This window comes from Theropithecus gelada, chromosome 9 (genome assembly GCF_003255815.1).
Source record: "Theropithecus gelada isolate Dixy chromosome 9, Tgel_1.0, whole genome shotgun sequence".
NCBI classification, from domain to species: Eukaryota; Metazoa; Chordata; class Mammalia; order Primates; family Cercopithecidae; genus Theropithecus; species Theropithecus gelada.
Genome location: NC_037677.1, coordinates 118,637,562 through 118,664,453, shown reverse-complemented (window position 1 = coordinate 118,664,453; position 26,892 = coordinate 118,637,562). Strand labels below are relative to the sequence as shown.

General features: G+C 48.3%; 1 protein-coding gene across 2 annotated transcripts in view; it reads right to left on the bottom strand.

The window, feature by feature from the left end:
• TACC2 (transforming acidic coiled-coil containing protein 2) overlaps window positions 1-26,892 on the bottom strand; it is a 265,537-nt gene that overhangs the window by 162,765 nt on the left and 75,880 nt on the right. Inside the window, exons 1-2 of one of the 2 annotated variants that reach the window (XM_025396295.1) lie at window positions 4,097-4,792; window positions 3,470-3,583 (exon numbers count right to left, since the gene is read on the bottom strand). The exons of the other annotated variant lie outside the window; for it this stretch is intronic. Coding sequence (XP_025252080.1) covers window positions 3,470-3,583; window positions 4,097-4,563 — 581 coding nt within the window. The 5' untranslated portion in view covers window positions 4,564-4,792. Of the gene's footprint in view, window positions 1-3,469; window positions 3,584-4,096; window positions 4,793-26,892 lie in introns of those variants that run through there. 2 annotated transcript variants of the gene reach the window in all.

Here is a 26,892-nt window from a genome sequence, read left to right as displayed (position 1 = left end):
ACCTGCCCTTCCCAGGAAGTACAGCCCCTGGCCTGGCAGGACTTCCTCCGAGACCTGTCCAGGTCCACGGACACGGCTTCCTCATGGTGGATGGGTTCACAAGCACGAAGTTCAGAGCTTCCGCCTCAAGAGAAAGAAGCACTCCCAACCTGGCAGGCTGGATGAGAGAGTCCAGTCTGAATTTTTTCCAAAAACTCTCAACCAATGTTAGGAAGCCTTTTCCCCAAGAGCCCAAAGTACAGGGAAGGGCAATTTTTTACAACCCCATTTCCTTCAAAGACCAAGGAAAAGCAGCTTCTGGAGGCAAATGATCCAAATAGAATGTGAGCCAGGTATTCAAAAGCCACATATGACATTTTTTAAATTTTGGGAGCCACATTAGAAAAACAGAAAAAAAGAAATAAGTGAAGTTAATTTTAGCCCAATAGATATTTTAGCCCAATCGATCCAAAATATTATTGTTTTGCATATAATTAACATATTCAAAATTACTAGTGATGTATTTTCTTTTTTTCATCCTAATTTTCAACATTGGGTATGTATTTTACACTTACAGCACATCTCCATCCACACGTAGCCAGGAGCTACTATACTAGACCGAGCAGCTCTAGAGAGTACAAAAGTCTCAGCAGGAACAAAGTGAACTGGACACCATCAGAACCTAAATTTCCACTGCTGCTAACACCATAATCAGTCACGCAACTTCAGCCATGAAGATCTGTTTCTAGGCTGGGTATGGTGGCTCACGCCTGTAATCACAGCACTTTGGGAGGTGGAGGCAGGAAGATTGCTTGAGCCCAGAGTTCAAGACTAGGCTGGGCACCATGGTGAAACTCCATCTCTACAAAAAATTAAAAATAAGCTGAGCATGGTGGCACACACCTGTAGTCCCAGCTACTAGGGAGGCTGAAGTGGGAGGATCCTGGGGTGGTCGAGGCTGCATTGAGCAGAGATTGTGCCACTGCACTCCAACCTGTGTGATAGAGTGAGACCCTGTCTCAAAATAAATAAATACGTGAATAAATAATTTTTTTAAGGATTTGTTTTTAAAGAGTTTTGACAGCACTAAAAACGTTAAAGAGTGTTTTGGTGGCACTGAAAATCTGCTAAAATGAAAATATAGGCCGGGCGCGGTGGCTCAAGCCTGTAATCCTAGCACTTTGGGAGGCCGAGACGGGCGGATCACAAAGTCAGGAGATCGAGACCATCCTGACTAACACGGTGAAACCCTGTCTCTACTAAAAAATACAAAAAACTAGCCGGGCGAGGTGGCGGGCGCCTGTAGTCCCAGCTACACGGGAGGCTGAGGCAAGAGAATGGCGTGAACCCGGGAGGTGGAGCTTGCAGTGAGCGGAGATCCGGCCACTGCACTCCAGCCCGGGCGACAGAGCGAGACTCCGTCTCAAAAAAAAAAAAAAAAGAAAAGAAAATATACTAAAATACGAAATAATAATTGGTAGGTATTCTGGCTGTGAATTTTTCTCCATCTACTTTTCGTTTTTTTTTGAGACTGAGTGTCACTCTGTCGCCCAGGCTGGAGTGCAGTGGTGCGATCTGGGCTCACTGCAAGCCCCGCCTCCCGGGTTCACGCCATTCTCCTGCATCAGCCTCCCGAGTAGCTGGGACTACAGGTGCCTGCCACCACACTCAGCTAATTTTTTGTATTTTTTAGTAGAGATGGGGTTTCACCGTGTTAGCCAGGATGGTCTCAATCTCCTGACCTCGTGATTCGCCCACCTCGGCCTCCCAAAGTGCTGGGATTACAGGCGTGAGCTACCTCGCCCGGCCCTTCTCTATCTACTTTTCTATACCTCACAAGTATTCTGGAAAAAAATGATAATTTATAATACTACTTTATAAATTTTAATTGTACAATTTAAAGTAATTAAAACAATGAGTACAATATTTATTGTACTGCTATATGTCTGGCCCTGCGTTCTCCAAGAAGGTGCTAACATGTCTAAGGACTCTGAAAAAGAAGGCCCTGATATGGTCATTTTTGGGGTGGGGAAGACTTTTCCAAGCTAGACAGATATTTCTCCTGCCCCTGAACTGGGAATATAAAAAATACATAACAGCAAAGGCTGCAGGAAATTGTACCCTAAGTCAGTAGCAGAAAAGGGTGTCAAATGCAGATTAAACTGGCATCTGTTTGGCCAGCACACGCCCACATCCACATCGGCTCGGAGCTATGAGAGTCACTACTGACAGGCAGCAGAGGCAGCTGGGTGTCAGTGGAAGTGTTCAGACTCGAAAAACAGGTGATCGTGCATTCTTTCCGAATGTGCAAAATATGAATCGGATCATTTATAAAATGCCTGCAGCTGTTTGGTAGGGTACACAGGTACTAATCTAAAGTCTGATTCCACCCTACTCATACACACAAGTGTATATGCGTGTGTATGTGTGTGCACACACAGCACCAGAACAGCCAAAGGCCTAGGGAGGCGGCAAGCTTGTTCACTGTGTGTCTGTGTACGTGCACAGTATCTCCAGCTCCCCAAAAGGATGAAACTTTGAGCAGCGGTTTCTGCACAACACTAGGTGGCATTTCCCGTAGAAAAGAACAGGCAGGCACACTGCAAGTGCGAAGGTCACTTGTTCATGGTTACATTTACACTCCTTGCATCTCGAGATCTCCTGGAGTGTGACTGCTGTTGGTGAGCCATTCCTGCTTCGCAGACGAAATCAGCATTGAACCCATTTGCATCAAGACGTAATGACCTAGATGAGCGGGTGCCTAGAGATGATGCAGCGGGTATGGGGCTGGGGTATGATATCTAGGGGCTGTAGGGTTTCTTTCTGTGGGGATGAAAATAACCTGAAATTGATTATAGCCACGGTTACACACTGTGAATATACTACGAGCCATTGAATTGTATGAGTGAATTATATGGTATGTGAATTGCATCTCAATAAAGAGTCTTTTCTTTTTTGAGACAGGGTCTCTGTCACCCAGGGTGGAGTGCAGTGGCACAAACACGGGTCACTGCACCTTCACCTTCTGTGCTCAAATGATCAATCCTCCCAACTCAGCCTCCCAAGTAACTAGGACTATAGGTACATGCCACTGTGCCCGGCTAATCTTTGTATTTTTTCTAGAGATGGGGTTTCACCAAATTGCCCAGGTTGGTCTCAAACTCCTGAGTTCAAGTGATCTTCCTGCCTTGGCCTCCCAAAGTGTTGGGATTACAGGCGTGAGCCACCGTGCCCAGACTGACTTTTTAAATGTAAGGTAATCAATTAAACTCAAGTATGAAAGCAACTCATTCAATCCCTTTTCCAACAACGGAGCTTTTAGTCATCCCAGGTACTGCTGTACCTGTACATAAAATGGGAATGGCCATTTGCTTCTTTCTTATGTAAGAACTTGTGCTGTATAAGGACTACTCTCCTTTACAAAACATCCAGTGTGTCTACATCTAAGGAAGCCACCATGGCCTTCCAAAGACCAATATCTTTCACTGACCTTTCTGTTCCTTCTGCACCTCTGGTCTCATCTGAAGTAACTTTATCCAAGACTCTTGGAGCATCCTTCTTAGGAACCGAAAGTAAGATGGATGGGCCAGGCCTGGGGCTCTCTCTGGGATAATGAAAGAAAGCAATTGATAGGATATTGTAGATAGCAGGGCATTTCTCCCCATGTCCTACTGAAAAAGCAGATCTCCCAATTAAAGTTTTAAGCGGCTACTACAAAAAAAATCCCTCGGATAAAGGACCCCCTGCCTAAATAAATCCAGATTCAAAAGCAGATGTATCTGGACTCCAGAAAAACATATGACTGACTATAACCTATCACCTAATAGTGCACAGCCAGTCAGTAAACAGTTGATACTTTTCCAGTGGTTTAAGTTAGATGAATTAAGGAACACAAGAAAAGGAACATAGTCAACAACTCCCAGCCTCCAACCATGGTTCTCATATTTTTCAGAGCCTCAGGACATCCAGAGGGGGTAAGCAGGTTCATTTAGCAATAGATATGGAAAATCAGCTTTTAGAAAACAACTCGCCTATGCGACTGACTTCTAAACATCAGGCTGGGAATCACCTTTGAAACTGACCACACATTCCCGTGGGAATTTTTCCATTTAAGTACCTGTCAGCGTGGAGCTCTTCTGGAGCCAAATGTTGCAGCTTTGGGTCACGAGTTTCATCAGGTTCTGGAGGTGAGGAGACGCGCACCTTCCCATCCCCAGCTGGAACGGGGCACTCAGGCCCTGGCTGCTCCTCAGCCTGCTGGGGCCTGGCTGGGTTGTCCCCATGAAGGGTAGCTGTACCCTCCATCTCCTGAGCCTTGTCAGAGCAGGCTGCGTCCTGACAGCTTCCTGGCAGTGCCAAGCTTCCTGGCAGTGCCAAGTCATCAGCCACAATGGAGAACGCCCTCGTAGTACCTGCTTCAGGCAGGTCCCCGGACGCACATGCCTGTGTCTCAGCTGTGCTCAGGGTGATGTCACCCTCTGCTTCCCGAGCAGCGCCTGCCACCTTGCCAGGCTCCAGGGGAGTGTCTGCCACTTCTCCAGTTGGTGGTGCAGGGATGCTCTGGTTGCCCAGGGCATTTTGCATTTCCAAAATGCCAGCAGTGACTCCGGGCCTCCTTTCACCCCCGAGCGTGTCAAGGGTCCTGGGCTCACTGTTGGCCTCAGGCACAGTTGAAACCTCCCCCTGGGGAGAAGGGGCTTCCAGGGCACAGGTGGACCTTGGCACATGTCCTGGAACCCCTGTGTGAGCAAAGTCCCCGGGACCACCTTCTCCGTGTGGACTGTCGCAGGCAGATGTTTCCTGGTGCTGCTTTCCAGAAGGAATTCTGTCTTGGGCCACGGCCTCTTCTCCATGGCTATGGGGAGCCACCTGGAAGGCCGCGGCTCTCTCCACAGGGAGCTCCTGAGTAGCTGCTGGTGAAGGAAGACCTGAAGCTAATTCCTGCCTGCTCCTCTCTGGCTGTGAGTGAGCCTGGCCTTCCAGGCCTGGCCAGGCTGCCCCAGGTCCCTCTGGCTTCTCATCTTCCCTCAGTGTGGGTGGGACACCTGCCATCTCCTTCCCCACACCGGCACCTGGCAAGTTCTGCTCCCAGGTCAGCCCTGCTGGACCCAGAAGCTTGTCTGAAGCTGGATCCTGCAGAGCCTGACGGGAAATCTCAGCCTCTCCAGCCAACTCTTGCTTCTTCTCCACCTGGAGTCGAGCAGGAGGTGCAGGGAGAGGGGTGACATCCACTCCTGGAGGCCCATCTAGAAGCTTCTCTGGGCCCAATGGCCTGGTGAGGTCTTTACCCACTGCACTCATCCCAGCTCCTGCCTTTTCTCCAGGTTTGGTCACAGCTCCGAGCACAGGCTTCTCGAAGATCTTGGCAATGTGCTCCCTGAAGTCTGGGAAGCCAACGAGGGTGGCGATTTGCTCGGAGCTTGTGTCCACACCACCTGATGTGCCCTGCCTTGGGTCCTGGGAAGGCTCTCCCATCCTCTCCATGCTGCCCTCTGTCTCTCCTGCTGCATCACCTACCAAGCTCTCCTCGCTGGCCTTGGCACCTGCACCCAGAGCTGTTGCTGCTTTCTCTTCCCCTGTTGCCTGCTTGCCCTTGGCCGGAAGTGGCATCCGGTCCAGGCATGGCATGGAGTCCACAGGTCCCTCAGTGGTTCTGGCTTTGGGGCTGCCACTGCTGGCTTGCACTGCAGAGATTTCCCCACCTTCAGCTCCTGGTTGCAAGAGGGGGGCGAGGGAGCCAGCAGACAGCTTCAAGGAGACAGCATTTTCCAAGGCAAGCGGGGGCTCCCCTACAGGACAGGGGCTTTCGCCAGGAGCTCTGGGGCCTGCAGAGGAAACAGCTTTCTCTCCACTGTCTTCTGCTCCTTTCTGGGCAGCACTGTCGATATGCAGGTAAGGGGTGTCCGGAGCAGCCACTTCTGGTGGCCCAGACAGCAGGAACTCCTTTGGGTCTGGGACAGCCTGGTGTGTAGAAATATCCACGGTGCTCCTGGGAATCTCATCCAGCTCTCTGGCTAGCAGCAAGGCATCCTGGCAGCTGGCCGTGGGCTGCTCAGCTTGGCAGGGCTCACGTAGGGCAGAGGTAGAAGTTTCCTCCCCGGAGGTAAGGTAGTGCTCAGTCTGAAGGAAGCCACCTCTCAAAGTAGCTTCTCCGGGTTTCTCTGGAGCCTGCTGCTTTCCTGAGTCTCCTGCATTGGCGCTGCCACCAGTCTCAGCAGTCCCCGCTTCACCACCTTGCTCCCCAGCTGATGGGAAACTTGCAAGCAGCTCTGGGGCCTCTGCATCCCAAGTGGTCGGGCACTCCATTTTCTGCTGCGGGGCCGGCACTGGTTGCTGCCTGTCTTCCTGGGTTTCATCACATCCCTCTGTCTCCGGGGCATCCTGGGTGGGTGTGACTCCGGGACTGGCGGCCACCAGGGCTGGCAGGCAGGGAACTGCATCCAGGAGAGCTACTGAGTCAGGCTGACAAGGTGCGGCCTCCCCTGTGTTTCCACTTGCCACCTCCCTCTTACTCAAGCCCCAGAGTGAGGAGCAACCATCAGCTGCTTCAGAAGCTCCTGCATCCCTTTGACATGCTTCTTCATGCTGGCGGCCTTCTTCCAAGGCATCGGTCAATGCCTGTTGAGACTTGTTTGGCCCCTGCCCAGTGCAGCAAGTTTCCTTTCTGCTCAAGTTCCCTGCAAGAGAAAAGTCTTTTAAGACATCTGCTGCTGGAGGTGAGACCCTTGAGGACTGACCATCACCATATGCTCCCTCTGGCCGCTTCTCCCCTAGTACAGGCAACTTCTGTCTCATTGGTGCTGACAATTCTGAATCTTCTGTTGGAGAAGTCTCCCAAAGCGTGTCAGTGGGGGATGAAGTTGGAGTATCAGACAGGGTGCCTTTGGGGAGTCCACTTTGAAGTTCCGATCCCAAAGCCTGCTCCTGTCCTCCATGAGTGGGCAAGTTCATATCTTCCTGAGGTTCCACAGGTACATGGATTTGGGAAGAATCTGCTCCCTGGTCCTTAAAACCTGGATGGCTTGGAGAAGTCTCCTTCCCATTTTCAGGTGGCTGGGCCTGCTCCTTGAGCACGTCAGAGATTGATGCCTCTGGGTCTGCCTGGGATGGCTGGAGATGCTTCTCAGAAGATAGTAGGGGCCATTCAGATGCAGCTCCTCTTATCCAGCCTTCCCTGTGGCAGGACGGGATTCCCTGCTGATCTTGGTCCAGGATGAGCGCCGTGAGTCCCAAGTCTGCTGCCAAGTTCTCCCCCTTGGGGGGATGTGGCACCCCAGCATGAAATTTCTGTTTCGATGCATCACACCCCGGCCCATGGGGTTGATCTGGGGATGTCAGCAAGCCCTCCCCATCACAGCTGCCCATCTTCCTTATTTCCAATGTGCTCTCACCTTCTGGGGCTTTGGGTGCAACCTCTGCAACAGGAGTTGGCAGAAAACCTGATTTTTCTGGTTCTAAAGTCAGGAAAGGCTCCATTCTTCCCAATCCTTCCCTGTTCTGAAGGGTGGCAGGACATTTGGGCTGTAATCCTGACCCCTCCCAGATGGCTCCTTCGGGAACAGTGGGCTCACCAGCTCCATCTGGCACAGGGGGCAGAACAGGGTCCTCCTCACCCAGCTTGTGTGATAGGCCAGATGCATCGGCCTCTGCTGTCTGGGAGTGGGGCCCGTCCGTGTGCCCAGCACCCCCCTTTCTGGGTGTCTGTGCTGAGTGTGAGCTGGGATGGTCTCTGCTCTCTGCATCACTGCTTGGCTTTGAAAGCTCATCTTTGCCCACTTCTGGATCACACTTGCTGCTGAAAGCCTCAGAGTCCTCTCCTCGCAGGTTCCCTGGGTCTCCACCGTCAGGCGGCTCTGGGGCTTCCTCCTTTCCTCCAGGGCTGTCACCAGGTGATCTGCTTCCTTCCTTAGCCACGGCTGGGCTTGTGGCATCTTCATGGGCCTTGGCTCCATCCCTTGGCCCCAGTGGCCCTCTGGCACTTTCACTTGGTGCATTGGGAAGAGGAGGGGGTGGTACTCCTTGTTGGACTGCATGGCTTTGCTCCATGTTCGAGTGTTCTCCCCTTTCCTGGGGTGATGGGGCAGGAACCTCTCCAGGGCTCCCTTCTGGATGCTCTCCCTTGCTTCCAAGATCTGATGCTTGCCTCTCCAGTCCCACCAACCCTGCATCCACCACCTCTTTGGCTGCATCTGCAGAAACTGGCATCCCGGCCTTGGAAACTGATTCCCTGGACAGTGATCCAGGTCCTTCTATGGCAATAGGAATCTGAGCAGCTGGGAGTGAAGCGAGGCTTGAAGCTGGATGTGCTTCCTCAGTCAGAGTGAGCAGGGAGGGTTCAGGGCTCACAAGCAAACCCCCTTCAGGTCGGCCACCTGCTGCCACACAGACAACTTGACCGGGCTCGGTTCCTTGCATCCCTATCTGTGGGTGACCCTGAACATCACTGGTGTCCAAAGCCTCTTTCCCAGAGCCCCCAGCCCCTGGCACCAGGGCAGGACTTGGCGAGCCCCGGGGCAACTCTGTGTGTGGCAGATGTGCTCCCACTGGCTGCTGGCAGCTCTCCTGGGAAGTGGCATTCACTTCTGCTTCTGGGACAGCCCCTGAATTGCTCCTAGGGAGATGGCAGGCCCTGAGGAATTCCAAGTCATCTGTTAAATACTGAGGTGGCACCTCCCCTTGGCCTGTTACTCTGTCTGAGGCTGTTGGGGCTGGATCTTGTGGGATCAGGGCCTCGGGTTTTAGCGGGGACTTCTCCAAGACAGTTGAGCTTTCTGCGCCCAGCTGGGCTGCAGCAGGGGCCTCAGGGGCCACTTGCACAGAAGCCACCCCCTGCCTAGACTCTGCGGGGGGGAAGCCACCTGCAACCTCTTTCCCCTGGGACTCTAAACCACCAGGCTGGTCCCCCTCTCCACACAGGTCCCCCTCTCCACACAGCGGTGCCTTCACTGGCTCTGTGAGGGGTACTGGTGACATTCCAGGTGACTGGTCAGTGCCACTGGAGAAGGAGAAGGAGGATTTCTGTCTCTCTTCCTTCGGTTCTCTCTCTCTTCCAGCACTGGGGATGGCAGCAACCTCTTGGTCTTGAGTAGAGCTGTCCCTCTCAGCGGGAAATGCTGCCGTGACCTCCCCCGGGGCATTTGGGGCAGGTTCCCTCCTGGGGGACTGAGTCTGAGGACCATCTTCAGGTGTCGCCGCTGGACTTGCCAAGCAACCTTCTGGGGGACACTCGGCAAAGGGCATGGAGGACGAGGGGTGCTCTCGCTCCTGGGGTGGTGGTGGGCTGGACAGTAAAGAACCTTCTGGCCCCCTGGCTCTCTGTGGGTCCTTCCTTGGTTCAGTCACCTCTGGGGACACAAGGCATGGATCCAGGCTGGCAGAACTCTCAGAAGCAGTGCAGAAGCCTCCAGGCCCAACGCTGCCAACCCTGAAAACATTTAATGTTTCATTGGTTATTATGGATGCCAAGGACAGAGCCACACTGCAGGCAGGTCACCCCCCACCATCCCCACAAAAGGCCACCAAGTGCCCAGACCACAGACACAGCATCCTCATGCAGCTCATTCCTCTCTGTGAGAGCCCCCTGTACCCCTCCCACAACCATTATGCATGCCCTTGTTTCCCCCAAAAACCACTGCAGGGCATCTCAGACACAGTGTGGACCTTCCATGCTGGTCAGCAGTGAATACAGAAATGTGGCAACTCATTTATAATAGTCTAAAATGCGGGAAACCCAAAAAGGTTTTGTTTGTTTGTTTGTTGAAGACAGGATCTTGCTCTGTCACCCAGGCTGAGGTACAGCAGCACAACGACAGCTCACTGCAGCTTCAGCCTCCTCGGCTCAAGCAATCCTTCCACCTCAACCTCCCAAGTAGCTGGGACCACAGGTGTGCACCACCACGCCCAGCTAATTTTTAAATTTTTGTAGAGATTGGTTCTCGCTATGTTGCCCAGGCTGGTCTCAAACTCAAGCAATCTTCCCACCTCAGCCTTCCAAAGTGCGGGGATGATGGTCGTGAGCCACCATGCTGACAACCCAGAAAGTTGTTAATAAGAGTAAATCATAATAGGGATTTGAACCAGTCCTGCGAAGATTATAGGCCGGTCCCCAGCACCCCTGGGGATCCTTAGATGTTCAGGAAAAAGCACAAGTCAGCAAAGCCAGGCTTTGAAATAAAGAGCGATTCCTGGTAATAGTTAACTTGATTCTTCACATTTAACAGGTGGGACAGTGACAGGCATAACCCAAAAATCATTTCTATTTGGCTATGGAATTTCTGCACATGACCTATGTATAACTCTTGGGAGCTGAATCACCTTCATACCCATGTTTGTCTTAACTTGAACACATTTATCTGGGTAATGTGTGTGGAAAAAAATGAAACTCAGGGAACTTGGGGGAACCTGACTCCAAATTTTGGACTTGCTACACAGAACTAACTATCCAGTTATTATAAAATGGCTTATTACTGCTGTATTTGGACTCTATTTGGACTATGTTGCTCAATTCTACACAGTTTTAATACTGTGCTTTTTTTTTTTTTCCCGAGACAAGTCTCACTCTGTCGCCCAGGCTCGAGTGCAGTGGCGCGATCTCGGCTCACTGCAAGCTCCGCCTCCCGGGTTCACGCCATTCTCCTGCCTCAGCCTCCCGAGTAGCTGGGACTACAGACACTAGCCACCATGCCCAGCCAATTTTTTTTTTTTTTTTTTGTAGTTTTAGTAGAGATGGGGTTTCACCGTGTTAGCCAGGATGGTCTGGATCTCCTGACTTTGTGATCTGCCCGCCTTGGCCTCCCAAAGTGCTGGGATTACAGGCATGAGCCACCACACCCGGCCAATGCTGTGCATTTTTTAATTTTAAAAATAATATGTGGCCAACACAAAGTTTGGAAAATGTAGAAAAAAAATAAGAAAAAATACTGCTACATGCTTGCCACTTTCAGAGTTCTAGTGAATTTCCTGATTTTTCCTACACAATTGTTTGGGGATATAATTCTTGTTATTTTTATATAATTGTGATGCTATATACTTGTTATGATTATATATATTCTAGTAACAAGAGAAATTCCTCAAGACAAAGTTAACAGAAGTATGGTTTTTCTAAAGCTTTTACCATTTTCTTTAAAGTTATTATAGGGGAAATATCAAAGGGAAATTTAGGGAATCTTTTTGTAACTCTTTGTTACATGCACACATATTCGCACACACAGAAGCCCACAGTGTTCTGGATGGGGCTAGTGGAAAGAGTCTCCTCTCAATGTCCACTACCAAAATTCCAGTTTTCCACACCAGGCAGTGCACATGCGTCCATACAGGAGGGATGCATACAGTGAGGTGGTGAGATGCATTCTTGTTAAATGTTTAAAATATGTGCTATGAACTGAATTGTGCCCCCATTCAAATCCATATGTTGAAGCCTTAACCCCCAATGTGACTGTATTTGGAGATAGGCACTTTAAGGAGGCAATTGGGGTTAAGTGAAGTTATAGTAGTGAGACCCTAATCTGATAGCACTGGTGTCCTTTATTAGAAGAGGAAGAGGCTTGGCCGGGCGCGGTGGCTCAAGCCTGTAATCCCAGCACTTTGGGAGGCCGAGACGGGCGGATCACAAGGTCAGGAGATCGAGACCATCCTGGCTAACCCGGTGAAACCCCGTCTCTACTAAAAAATACAAAAAACTAGCCGGGCGAGGTGGCGGGCGCCTGTAGTCCCAGCTACTCTGGAGGCTGAGGCAGGAGAATGGCGTGAACCCGGGAGGCGGAGCTTGCAGTGAGCTGAGATCCGGCCACTGCACTCCAGCCTGGGCGACAGAGCGAGACTCCGTCTCAAAAAAAAAAAAAAGAAAAAAGAAAAGGAAGAGGCCAAGTGTGTGGCTCACACCTGTAATCCCAATGCTTTGGGAGGCTGAGGCAGGCAAACTGCTTGAGCTCAGGAGTTCAAGACCAGCCTGGGCAACATGGTGAAACCCCATCTCTAAAAAGAAATATAAAAATTAACTGGGCATGGTGGTGCACAGCTGTAGTCCCAGCTACTCTGGAGGCTGAGGTGGGAGGATCACTTGAGCGCCGGAGGTTGAGGCTGCAGTGAGCTGAGAACATGTCGCTGCACTCCAGCCTGGGCAACAGAGTGAGACTCTGTCTCAAAACAAACAAACAAAAAAAAAAAAAGGAAAGGAAGAGACACCAGGAATACACACACATAAAGGAAAAGCTACGTGAGAACACCAAGAGCAGGTGTCTTCTGCAAGCTAGGAAGAAAAGTCTTACCAGAAACCAACTCCACCAGCACCCTGACCAGGACTTCCAGCCTCCAGAACCAGGAGAATATACATTTCTGTTGTTTAAGTCACTCAGGCTGTGGTGTTCTCTTACGACAGCCCGAGCAGACTAATACCATAGACAGGTGGGTATTTACTGTCCTATCCTTTCAACATTTTTGAGGTTTCGATTTTTCCAAAATAAAAAGTTGGGAAAATAATAACGGATGAAATTCACTAGGCCTCAGTGCTTTGTGTGGACTATCTCATTTAGCCCTGCCAACAGCTGTGCAAGGTGGGTAACACCCTCGCCACTTGCAGATGAGAACCCTGGAGAACAGAGGCTAAGCATGGATCTCAACGTGGACATCTGATTCCACTGGCCACAATCTTCTTACTCACTCTGCTATGCAGAATAAATAAAAACTTCCAAGGAAGGCAAGAGCCTCTTCCCCCAGCCCCATTCCAGCCTCTCTGTCCTGCCCCTCACCTCTGAAGTACATGCGCTGTCATTTGACATCCCTGAAGGAGGTGTGTACACAGCACCACCCCTGCCCTCATCTTTATCTAATGGCTGTTCCTGCACATGGGACATGGGGATGGTACCTGAGGACCCAAAAGAGAGCTGGCTACTGTCTCAACCAGATTTGCATTTTCTGACCCAAAAGAAGCTGACTAGTTCAAAGAAGAGAAAACTCAGAGGGTAAATGATATAAAACCCTCCAATTCACAAATGGTCACGGAGGACACACGTGCCCATGGAGAGCCCTGGCCCAAGCGGGCTGACATCTGGAAAACTACTTGGGGTTTGGGTAAAGTGTCTTGGCCCGGCTTTCTGGAAAGCACCAGGTCCAGAACGAAACCCGATGTCTCCCCAGCCAACGACTTTGCCTCCTCCCCCGCACCCCCCCTTGCTCCTCCTCCTCCCCCTCCCTTTGCTGCTCAGCATCTGAACCTGGCAATTTTCCTTGTAACAAGCACTTTACATTTCATTATGTCCCACCCACTAACTGAAGTCAAACAGTTTAGTATGTGATAAGATTAATGGTGTGTAATTCAGAAATGAAGTGCTCCTATTTATATCGGCTTTATCAAGCAGGAAATAAACGAAGCCACTTTCTTGTCCATGCCTCTGACAGGAACTGCCTACTTAGGAGAGTATGTGGCTTCCCTTCAGGCTGGCTGAAGTCATTACCATCTGGGACAAGATGATAAATTCTATTTTGGCATCTTGCAAACTTGTGCGGTCTTATCAGGGAGCAACCAGGAACAAATTTTCCATGGAGTATGGGATACATAACAACTCCTCCCAAATAAGAACCCAGACATTGGTTTATGTAGCATAAGCCGGGCACTAGCAATCGCTTTGATTACCCATCAGAAGTAATTTTCAAAGCCAGATTAAAGCTGCTCACCAGGAGCAGATTTGCCTAAGGGCAGGAAAAATTCTAAGAACTGATCTGTTGAGGGCTCTGCGTTAATTGAAGCTTACATAACATTCTTTTATGCTTCAAGATTGAGTTGAAATGTGTGGATAGAGGCTTTGCTCAGAATCCACAGGCCAGCACCCTGGGGACTGGGCAGCCAGCACCCTGAATGAAGCCTTTCACCCTGCAGGGGCACTGCCTCTATGTGGAAGTCAGGGAGGGCCCAGGGACTACAGCCTCCGTCGCAGACCAGATGTTCACAGTACAGTGAAGGGAGAGGCATGGGCAGCAGCTGGCAGGGAGTCATCTGCCACAACCAAGGTCTGAGCAGATGATGGGGACGCAGATGGGTTCTTAAATGCATAGTTCTGGAAACATACACACGTGCAATGCTTAAGGGGAGGAAGGAGGCCAGCTGCAGAAAACACAAACATGGCCCTTGCACGACCAGGCTTTCAGGAACTGGCAAAACCATAAAGATGGAGAGTTCCCATGTATTAAACACTGACTCAGGCCAGACCCTGCCAGGGCCTTTTTTTTTTTTTTGGAGACCGAGTCTTGCTCTGTCACCCAGGCTGGAGTGCAGTGGCACAATCTCAGCTCACTGCAACCTCCACCTCCTGAGTTCAAACAATTCTCCTGCCTCAGTCTCCCAAGTAGCTGGGACTACAGGCATGCACCACCATGCCCGGCAAACTTTTGTATTTTTAGCAGAGATGGAGTTTCACCATATTGGCCAGGCTGGTCTGTAACTCCTGACCTCAGGTGATCTGCCCGCCTCGGCCTCCCAAAGTGTTAGGATTATAGGCATGAGCCACTGCGCCTGGCCTGGGCACTTTTCAGTTACTATTGCATTTAATCCACACAACAGCCTGGTAGAGGGGTGGCCCCATTGCATACACAAGGACATTTTCCCGAAGAAGTTCAAGACAGGACCCAAGGTCAAAGAGCCATTGATGCAAAGCAAGATCGAGCCCTGTGGCACTGCCTCCTGTTGCCCTGTACTGGCTACCTGCACCAGCCTCTCACCCGAACAGGAGCAGCAGCCCCTTCCTCCCATCCTCTCTGGCCCCCTTCATTCTGTTCTGCCAGCTGCGGCCAGAGCAACCGCTTAGAAATCAAAGTCTACTCCTGTCACCCCACTGTGGCTTCGCTTTGCTCTCGGTTGTGGCCCCAACCTCCCTTTCCTGCCTCATCCCGCAAGACGCTCCCCAGCCATGCATCTGCCTGGAGCCTGCAGCCCTCTGCTCCCCACCAGGTCGCAGCTGCACTCTTTGCTTCTCAGGGCAGCCTCCCTGGCCTGGGCTCCCAGATCAGTTTCTTTCACAGGCCCACCTAGCGCTAGCCACGGTTGCCATCGCTGTGGTTGGTGACTGTTTTACTGGAGTGTAATGCAGGTCAGCTCTAGTCTCCTTTCAATATCATATCCCTGGTGCCTGGCATATAGCAAACAATAAAATGGTGTTGAATATATGAATGTACAAGTGAATGCAAGGATGGACGGATAGTAGGATGGACAGATACAACTGAACCCAAATCAAGGATACTGAATATACAGAGATGCTCCCAAATCATGGTGGTTTCACTAGAAGATTATGAACATTTTTTTTTTTTTTTTTTGAGACAGAGTCTCGCTCTGTCACCCAGGCTGGAGTGCAGTGGTACAATCTCTGCTCACTGCAACCTCCGCCTCCTGGGTTCAGGCAATTCTTGTGTCTCAGCCTCCCGAGTGGCTGGAATTACAGGCTTGTGCCACCATGCCCAGCTAATTTTCATATTTTTAGTAGAGATAGGGTTTTGTTATGTTGGCCAGGCTGGTCTCGAACTCCTGAGCTCAAGTGATCCATCCACCTTGGCTTCCCTTAGTGCTCGGATTATAGACATGAATGAGCCACAGGGCCCAGCCCAGATCATGAACATTCTTTTCTTCCATCAAGCATAGCATTTCAGTAATTCATTAGTCTAAACCTCTCATTTCACAAATGAGGAAACTGACGTCTAGAAAAGGCAAAGTATTTTTTTTAATATGTCTGTGAAACAAAGTTAAGGCAGCACTTCTCAACCACATACCTCTATGCTCACTGGTAGGTCTAGTGTGTCAGGGCATGCACTGCAAGTAATTTGTGACTAATTATAAAGTACTAAAGCCTGTGAATGATTTGTTATTTTCATAAATTACTATAATTCAAAAGATTAGAAGATTTCCTAACATAACATCATCACTGTTACTCGTTGCATTCCGGTGTACTTTCTGGAAAAGGAAAGCCGGGGTAGAATGAAAGTCAGTGGGTTAGTGCAATGGACTGAATGACTGTTTTCCCCTTCAAACTCCTCTTGAAACTTAATCCCCAAACTTAATCGTGTTGAAAGGTGGGGGCCTTTAAGAGGTGAAGGTGATTGGGTTGTGAAGGTCCTGCCCTCACGAACGGGTTAATCCATTCATGGATTACTGGGTTATCATGGTGGCTTTATGCGAAGAGGAAGGGAGACTTGAGCTAGGATGCTCATTTCTTTTACCAGTGATGTCCTGCGCCACCTCATAACTCTACAGAAGCCCTACCAGCAAGAAGGCCCTCACCAGGAGCAGCCCCTTGCCCTTGGACTTCTCAGCCTCTATAACTGTAAGAAATCAATGTCAGGCACGGTGGCTCACACCTGTAATCCCACCACTTTGGGAGGCCGAGGTGGGCGGACCACCTGAGGTCAGGAGTTCAAGACCAGCCTGGCCAACATGGTAAAACCCTGTCTCCACTAAAAATACAAAAATACAAAAATTGTGGCGGCAGGCGCCTGTAATCCCAGCTACTTGGGAGGCTGAGGCAGGAGGATTGCTTGAACCCAGGAGGCGGAGGCTGCCATGAACTGACATCATGCTACTGCACTCCAGCCTTGGGCAACAGAGCAAGACCCTGTCTCAACAACAAAAAAAAGGAATCAACTATTTTTCTTTATAAATGCTCCAGCTTCAGGTATTCTGCAATAAGCAACAGAACACAGACTAAGACTGACGAGCCTCTGAGAACTGCTAACCCAAATAAATGTTAACAGATGCAACAACTATGTGGAGATGAGGGGATTCGAGGACTGAAAGGTGATCCCCAATTCCCCACATTCCTGCCTGGGTCCTCAAATTAGAGACTTTCCCAACACTTCTGAGCTCTCAGTGAAGTATGATGCTGCTGCCATATTCTTTGCCCCCTTATGGTCATATCCATTGGAGGAGACTTCTCCAAGTGGTGATATGGGGAGAGCCAGCCCCCATGAGGCCAGTTTCCCCATGGGTGGGGGTAAGGTGTTCGAGGTCGTTGAGATGAGCTACCCCAATGCAGCCCTTTCTCCTCTCGCAGCCATTTGCCACATGACGAGCTCACTGGGGCCAGACTTCCCCATCCTTCACGGCACCTGCACTGATGCAGCCTGGGACTTGGTGGGGGAGGGTGGTTCAGGCAGCAGTATGAGGATTCCAGTTTTGGCATCCTGCAGCCTAACCTTGCCGTTGATACCATTGACTTTCTTTCTTTTTTTTTTTTTTTTCTTTTTTGCAGCAATATTTATTGTGAAGAGCAAAAGAACAAATCTTCCACAGCGTGGAAGGGGACCTGAGCGGGTTGCCCTATAAGGTGGACTTTCTTATCTTTCTCAGACTGTGGCATCTATTTCATAATTAAGAGTATGGTGGAAAGGGTTGTGATTAATTAGCTCCCCAAACCCTAGCAACATTTAGGATGTCAGAAGTGCTTTATTTTCTCACACATTCTGAGGGCTTGTCAAGATCTGAATTGGCCCACGGGCCATGATGTGCGAATGACTTCTTCAGGAGAAGGCAGGCTGAGACCGTGCCCAAAGCAAGGAAATGAAACTCCAGAAGGTTTTCAGTCCTACCTGACATGAAATCAGAATAAAACCAGTTAATTCAGAGACCATGTAGATCTTCACAGTGATACAGCTAAGCTTCTGTGGTCACCCGGTCAATTCACTATCTTTATTCCTGTCCTCGGCTTTGCATATTTGTCTCTCCATCAATCATAAGTCTAGTAGGCAAGGTGCTGTGTGGTTGTGAATGGTCAGAATTCTCTCCAGCACTCTATTCCCTTTATTTGACCCACTCCCAACTTTCTCTTTTTTCCCTTTTCCATCCCAAGCTGAAAAGACTGCTTAAGAAAGTCTCCTCAAGAATTTCAGTGATTGAGCCAACTCAGATAAATCATTCTGCATCGATTATTAATGACTAATGAAAGTTACATAGGATATGCCCTCCATAGTTTACAACTCTATGCAGGGTTTTTAAAAACTAAACTCAGTGCTTCTCATAATATGATTGCTAGATGTGTAAGAATGAAGCTTCCTAGGCCGGGCACGGTGGATCACGCCTGTCATCCCAGCACTTTGGGAGGCCAAGGCAGGCAGATCACCTGAGGTCAGGAGTTCAAGACAGCCTGGTCAACATGGTAAAGCTCCGTCTCTACTAAAAATGCAAAAATTAGCTGGGCATGGTGGTAGGCACCTGTAGTCCCAGCTACTTGGGAGGCTGAGGCACAAGAATCGCTTGAACTTGGGAGGCAGAGGTTGCCGTGAGCCAAGATCGCGCCACTGCATTCCAGCCTGGGCAACAGAGAGAGACACTCCATCTCAAAAAAAAAAAAAAAAAGAGGCCGGGCACGGTGGCTCACGCCTGTAATCCAGCACTTTGGGAGGCCGAGGCAGGTGGATCACGAGGTCCGGAGATCGAGACCATCCTGGCTAACATGATGAAACCCTGTCTCTACTAAAAAATACAAAAAATTAGCTACACGTGGTGGCGGGTGCCTGTAGTCCCAGCTATTCGGGAGGCTGAGGCAGGAGAATGGTGTGAACCCAGGAGGCGGAGCTTGCAGTGAGCCAAGATCACGTCACTGCACTCCAGCCCAGGCGACAGAGCGAGACCCTATCTCAAAAAAAAAAAAAAAGAATGAAGCTTCCTCTGTCGAAAGAATGCAGGAAGCGCTAGGTGAAGTGTGGTTAAACAAGCTTTTCTACCGCAGGACTTCTCAGAGCCTTTGAGAAACCATTGTGCCTTGTGAGTCAACAAGAAAATACATACACATTGTTTCCCAAATTTGTTTCTTGGAAACCTTCCTTTGCCTTTTTCTCAGTAGAGCTTTCAGTAGGATGATGGGCCACAGAACACACTGTGGAAAGCACAGCCTTACATCAAAAGAAGAATTGGTAAGGACATTTCAGATGCCCTTGAGAGGACGACACAGATAGTTTTCAAAACACACTGTTCACCTCTCACCTCTCCCCTCTCCCAGGTAGAATCTGCTTGTGTCAACCAGGAAGATGTAAACTGCTCTTTTGTGTCTCAGAGCAAGGCCAATTCAGGTCTCTGAACACACGGAGTTCTCAAACCTTCCCAAGGTAGGATGTCTCCTTCCCCCGTCCATGGTGGGACCCCCTGCTCCCCTTCCTGGGGCTGCATGCTACTCTCCAGGCCCTGTGTACAGACACTCAGTACCTGCCATGGCCTCTTGATTTGTTTATTTGTTTCCCACTAGGATCCCCCCAAGGTTAGAGTGAGCTCATCTCACTCTATAAAATATATAAAATAGGCCAGGCGCGGTGGCTCAAGCCTGTAATCCCAGCACTTTGGGAGGCCGAGACGGGCGGATCACGAGGTCAGGAGATCGAGACCATCCTGGCTAACACGGTGAAACCCCGTCTCTACTAAAAAAAATACAAAAAACTAGCCGGGCGATGTGGCGGGCGCCTGTAGTCCCAGCTACTCGGGAGGCTGAGGCAGGAGAATGGCGTGAACCCGGGAGGCGGAGCTTGCAGTGAGCTGAGATCCGGCCACTGCACTCCAGCCTGGGCGACAGAGCGAGACTCCGTCTAAAAAAAAAAAAAAATATATATATATATATATATATATATATAAAATATACATTTTTTAAAATATACATATTTTATTATTTATTTATTTATTTTGAGACAGAGTCTGTCACCCAGGCTGGAGTGCAATGGCATGATCTTGGCTCACTGCAGCCTCTGCCTCCTGGGTTCAAGCGATTCTCCTGCCTCAGTCTCCCTAGCAGCTGGGACTACAGGCCCGTGCCACCACGCCTGGCTAATTTTTTGTATTTTTAGTAGAGACAGGGTTTCACCATGTTGGCCAGGATGGTCTCAATCTCCTGACCTCATGATCTGCCCTCCTCGGCCTCCCAAAGTACTGGGATTACAGGGGTGAGCCACCACACATGGCCCTCATTTATATTTTTGTGTCTTAGTCTAGCACTGGTGTATGCTCTGTTGAATGAGTGACCGAATGATGGCATACATAAATAAGTGAAGAAATACATTTTTTAAAACTGACAGTTATATTGCCATGATAACTGCTCACATAGGTTGACACCTGCACTGTGGGAGGCGTCACCTATTCCAGACTTTGAAGGAATTTATATTCTAAGTGATCCACGCAGAAGAAAGAATTCTCATGTTAATAGGAGAGAAAAACTGCCATGTCTTAACAGTGATAACGTAGTATTCCACAGAGAAAGACACCTCCTCAGAAACTTCTTTACAACCCTAGTATACTGTGTCTACTCCACGCACATGGTTCCAACTTGTCCAAACAACGCTCCCCACACAGAAGCCTGGAAGCCCACTGACGCTAGCAGGACAGACAGACTTGGCTTCGTATTTTTAACCCGGTTTTATCTTCGCTGTGCTCATTCTTCAATAGAAAACAAACAAACAAAAAATCAAGTATGTGATGCTTGAGCAATCCAGGCAATAGATGACAGAAAGATATGTGTAGGTTCTAAAGAGTTACTGGGGAGCTGGGCATGGTGGCTCATGCCTGTAATCCCAGCACTTTGGGAGGCCGAGGCGGGCGGATCACAAGGTCAGGAGATCGAAACCATCCTGGTTAACAAAAATACAAAAATTATCCGGGTGTAGTAGCAGGCACCTGTAGTCGCAGCTACTTGGGAGGCTGAGGCAGGAGAATGGCGTGACCTGGGAGGCGGAGCTTGCCGTGAGCCGAGATAGCGCCACTGTCCTCCAGCCTGGGAGACAGAGCGAGACTCCATCTCAAAAAAAAAAAAAAAGTTATTGGGGAGATCAACATATGTATGGGGATATGGATTAAATCCCAAAGTATCCTACCCAAGTCATATGAACTTGGGTAGCTCATATGAAGCCTCATATGAGCTTCTATATGACTTCAAGGTCAGGTGCCATTCCATTCCTGAGAATCCATTATCCAGCATAGTGTGGGGATGGGGACAGGCAACTGAATTTCAAAGAAAATTCAAAAACTATCTTTTAACCAATTTTTTTCAGCAACCCTCTCCTGGGGTCCTAAAAGTCAGCAGAATGACCCCATTTCATGATTCCCAGACTGGCTGCTGGAAGGGGCTGCTGCTGAGCTGTTGACACCAGCACTCCCCAGAGCCAGCATGAACCTGGCTTTCACATCTGTCTGCTGTCCTTCAAATGTGTCTAGATAAAGTCATGCCAACGACGTTCTGATATAATAATTTCTGATCATTCAGACTTTTCTTAATGATCAAATACCAAAAATAAAACTACTGTCCCATTAGAGAAAATATCTGTTTTTATTCACAATAAAGATCTTTAAAACTCGAATAAGCCCAAATCAAGGGATTTGGTAGAATATTTACCTGAGTATAAACATTTTCTTAATTTTAATTAAGCCCTTGCTAGTGCTTCATAGAAAAATGCAAATGAGAGTTCTGCTTGTATAGCTAGATTTTGGTGGTGTTTTTATATGTTATTTTGACAGCATGAGGATATTTTGAACAACAAAGAGTGGTAAATGTATTTTTGTTATATCCCTTCTTTTTTTTTTTTTTTTTTGTTTGAGACGGAGTTTTGCTCTTGTTACCCAGGCTAGAGTGCAATGGCAAGATCTCAGCTCACTGCAACCTCCGCGTCCCGGGTTCAACCGATTCTCCTGCCTCAGCCTCCCAAGTAGCTGAGATTACAGGCATGTGCCAACATGCCCAGCTAATTTTGTATCTTTAGTAGAAATGGAGCTTCTCCATGTTGGTCAGGCTGGTCTCGAACTCCCAACCCCAGGTGATCCACTCATCTTGGCCTCCAAAGTGCTGGGATTATGGGCGTGAGCCACCGGGCCTGTAAGATGTTTACATATGCGTATCAAGGCACAGCACTTTTCCTTAAACTTCTGTCACAGAGATCTTTATTCATATGTCTTACTGCTGACCTTCTCCCTACGATGATCCTATTATCCTGTCACTTCCTTTTTTCTAAGATGGTAAAGATAATGATCAATAAATACTGAGGGAACTCAGAGATTGGTGCCGGCGTGGGTCCTCTGTATGCTGAGCGCTGGTCCCCTGGGCCCACTTTTTCTTTCTCTATACTTTGTCTCTGTGTCTCATTTCTTTTCTCAAGTCTCTCGTTCCACCTAATGAGAAACACCCACAGGTGTGGAGCGGCAGGCCCCCCCTTCACACACCTGGCTAATTTTCTTCTTCTTTGTAGAGACAGGGTTTTGCCATGTTTCCCAGGCTGGTCTCAAACTCCTGAGCTCAAGCAATCAGCCCACCTCAGTCTCCCAAAGTGCTAGGATTATAGGCATGAGCCACCATGCCCAGTCTATATCCCTTCTTGATAAGACTCCTAGCGTTAATTAAAATCATTTTCCTGCCACAGTAAACATTGTACAAAACAGGGCACATAGTGGAAATGTCTCTTGATGACTGAAAATCTTTCAGAGAATTTGGGGCATTCTCTGACCCATATGTTGCCACCGATGTTACCTGTCTCAGACAGAGCTCATATGTCCTGAGCTCAAAAATGTGATGAAGGGTTTCTTTTTAGGATAAATCCTGACTGCCAGTCTATTTTGTTGAGATTGTCTCTCTGTAATCCCATTAATCTAAATGGGGGAAAAAAGTGGATGAGTCAACATTACTGGGCGCCAAGCTGGCTCAATGTCAAAGACATAAAGATCATCCAGCTTCCTTCCCAGCACTAACACAGCTGCAGTGACAAGTTTGGGAAGATTAACCACTGTCAACGTTGGCATTTGAGGTCACAGCAAGACACAGGGGAGACTGCAAGTGTCGGTGATACAAGGAACTCTTGAAGGGAGAAGAGAAACAACTTCGCCTGCGGCATCTTATCTCTTGCTCTTTTTTTCTAGAAGGGTCTCCCTGCCTCTTCCAAAATAAATGCCAGGTGTTTTGCTGCATTCTCATTTAAAACCCAAGAAAGGAACTTGATATGGTGGCTTTTCAATGTTTTCAGAGAGCCTAGGTTGGAAAATGTCATATGAGGAATTATTAACTACAAGAAGAGTTGCACAAATGGAGGATTAGCTACTAAGGAAGGCAGAGGAAAGGAGAAGCAGGAATCCTGGAGATAGAAGAAAACAATGGGGGCGGGGTGCGGTGGCTCACACCTGTAATCCCATCACTTTGGGAGGCCAAGGCAGGCGGATCCGTAAACCCGGGAGGCGGAGCTTGCAGTGAGCTGAGATCCGGCCACTGCACTCCAGCCTGGGTGACAGAGCGAGACTCCGTCTCAAAAAAAAAAAAAAAAAATTAGAACATTTTTAATGTTATATCTTGAAGTTCACTAATCTTTTTCTCTGCGGTGTCTAACCTGTCATTCATTTCACCCAGTGGGTTTTTTATTTTAGACATCATAGTTTTCATTTCTAGAAGTTTGATTTGGGTCTTTTTTACATCTTCCCTCTGTGCTTAACTTACTCGGTCTTCCCTCTAGCTTCCTGAACATATGAAATACGTTATAATTCTGGAAAAAGTCCTTTTGTACTAATTCTATCATCTGTGTAATTTCTGCGTTCAAGACAAATTATGTGTTTTTTGTTTTTTTTTTTTCCGTTGTGGGTCACATTTCCCTGCTTGCAGGCTAGACACTGTGGACTTTAAGCTTTTTGGGTTCTGGATATTTTCATATGCCTATAAATATTATTGAACTTTGCTCTGAGATGCAGTTAAGTTATTTGGAACAGCTTAATCCTTTGCATCTCACTTCGTTAGATGGAATGAGAGCAGTGTTAAGGTGAGGATTAATCTTCCCCAGTACTGAGGCAAAACCTGCCTTAGTGCTCAACAGATGCCTTATGAGTGATGAGGTACTCCACTCTGGCTGGTGGGAACAGGAACTATTCCCAGCTTTGTGTGAGCTTTGAGGATTGCTCTTCCTAAACCTTTCAGGTGTTTTTTGTTTTTTTTTTTTTGAGACAGAGTCTTGCTCTGTCCCCCAGGCTGGAGTGCAGTGACACGATCTCGGCTCACTGCAACCTCCGATACCCAGGTTCAAGCGATTCTCCTGCCTCAGCTTCCTGAGTAGCTAGGACTACAGACGCATGCCACCACGCCTGGCGAATTTTTTTATTTTTAGTAGAGATGGGGATTTCACCATATTGGCCAAGCTGGTCTCGAACTCCTGACCTTGTGATCCACCTGCCTCGGCCTCCCAAAATGCTGGGATTATAGGTGTGAGGCACCATGCCCGCCCAACCTTTCAGGTGTTCTGTACCTCACCTCAGAGGGTTTCCATACCTGCACATGCTCATCAGTACTTTGCCCGTCTCTGGGGTTCTCTCTGTTCAGTCCTCTCTAGTATTCTGCCCTGGGAACTGCCGCTGTCTCCGGCTCCCCAGATACGCAGCTTCACTCGGCTCACTACAATCTCAGCTCACTACAATCTCCACCTCCCGATCTCGGCTCACTACAATCTCTGCCTCCCGGATTCACACCATTCTCCTGCCTCAGCCTCCCGAGTAGCTGGGACTACAGGCACCCGCCACCTCGCCCAGCTATTTTTTTGTATTTTTTGGTAGAGACGGGGTTTCACCATGTTAGCCAGGATGGTTTCGATCTCCTGACCTCGTGATCCGCCAGAATTAAGACTGAGAGAAATAACAACAGGCTGGGCGCGGTGGCTCACGCCTGTAATCCCAGCATTTTGGGAGGCTGAGGCAGGCAGATCACAAGGTCAGGAGATTGAGACCATCCTGGCAAACACGGTGAAACCCCGACTCTACTAAAAATACAAAAAATTAGCCAGGCGTGGTGGTGGGTGCCTGTAGTCCCAGCTATTCAGGAGGCTGAGGCAGGAGGATGGTGTGAACCTGGGAGGCAGAGCTTGCAGTGAGCCGAGATCGCACCACTACACTCCAGCCTGGGTGACAGAGTGAGATTCTGTCTCAAAAAAAAAAAGAAAGAAAGAAAGAAATAACAACAACAACAAAAAGCATCAGTGAACTGTGAGACAAATTCAAGTAACCAAATAAATGTTTAGAGTCGCCACAGGAGGAGGGGAGATACAAAATATTTGAAGAACTGATGACTGAAAAATCTCCAAATATGATGCAAACTATGAACCAACATATTCAAGAATCTCAACTAATGCCAAGCATAAGAAACAGCAAAGGCCAGTGTTCAGGGCAGTGGTTCACACCTATAATCCCAGCACTTTGAGAGGCCAAGGCGGGTGGATCACTTGAGGTCAGGAGTTTGAGATCAGCCTGGCCAACATGGTGAAACCCCATCTGTACTAAAATACAAAAATTAGCTGGGTGTGGTGGCATGCGCCTGTAATCCCAGCTACTTGGGAGGCTGAGGCAGGAGAATTGTTTGAACCTGGAAGGCGGAGGTTGCAGTGAGCTGAGATCAGGCCACTGCACTCAGCCTGGGTGACAGAGTAAGACTCTGTCTAAAAAAAAAAAAAAAGTCAGAAACAGTGAAAAACCTACACCAAGGCATATCATAACCAAACTGCTTCAAACCAGTGACAAAGTAAAAAATACTAAAACTAGCCAGAGAAGAAAAGAACAAAGGTAAGAATTTTGTTGGAAATAATGAAAGCCAGAATACAGAAACAATATCTTTAAAGTGTTGAAAGAAAAAAACTGCCTACCTAGAACTCTTGGCCCAGACAAAATATTTTTCTAAACCAGGTGAAATAAATATTTTTCCAGACATGCAAAAGCTAAAATAACCCCTAGCAGACCTACATTTCAGGAAATGTTAAAGTAATACCTTCAAGCAGAAAGAAAAGAATACTAAATGTTACTCAGGATCTACACAACAGAATAAAGAACACCAGAAAATGTAACTATGCAAGTAAATACAGTCTCTTTTTCCTTATTACTTAAATCTCTTTTAAAAGATAATTGCCTGATTAAAGCACAAATAATATGTATTATGGGATGTGTAGCTTATGTAGAAAGACAAAATAGAACAAAGACTGAAACAGAAGAAATGGAAGCATATTGTTGTAAGCCTCTTCTAATATATGTAAAATGATATAATCATTTGAAAGTAGAATGTGAGATATTAAATATGTATATTGTACTTCTTAAAGCAACCACTAAAATAACACAAATAGTTGTAGCTAATGTAATAATCCAAAAGAAGGCAAAAAAGGAGGAAAAATGGAACAAGACTATAGATTTAAACCAACCATATTAATAATCACATTAAATGTGAATGTTACAAACACTCCAGTTAAAAGGTACAGATTTTCAGGCTGGGCACGGTGGCTTATGCCCGTAATCCCAACACTTTGGGAGGCCGAGGCAGGCAGATCACTTGAGGTCAGGAGTTTGAGACCAGTCTGGCCAACATGGTGAAACACCATCTCTACCAAAAATATAAAAATTAGGCTGAGCGCCGTGGCTCGCATCTGTAATCCCAGCACTTTGGGAGGCCAAGGCAGGTGGATCACATGGTCAGGAGTTCGAGACCACCCTGACCAACATGGTGAAACCCCTTCTCTACTAAAAATACAAAAATTAGCTGGGTGTGGTGGTGCATGCCTGTAATCCTAGCTACTCAGGAGGCTGAGGCACGAGAATCACTTGAACCTGGGAGGCAGAGGTTGCAGTGAGCTGAGATCACGCCACTGTACTCCAGCCTGGGCGACAGAGTGAGACTATCTCAAAAAAAAAACAAAAACAAAAATTAGCTGGGCATGGTGGCGGGTGCCTGTAGTCCCAGCTACTTGGGAGGCTGAGGCAGGAGAATCGCTTGAACCTGGGAGGTGGAGGCTGCAGTGAGCCAAGATCACACCATTGCACTGGTGTGATACAGCAGCCTGGGTGATAGAGTGAGACCCTGTCTCAAAAAAAGAAAAAGGTGTAGATTTTCAGAGTGCATTAATAAAACAAGATCCAACTCTATGCTGCCTATAATATAGGTATTTAATTTTTTTTTTTTTTTTTTTTTT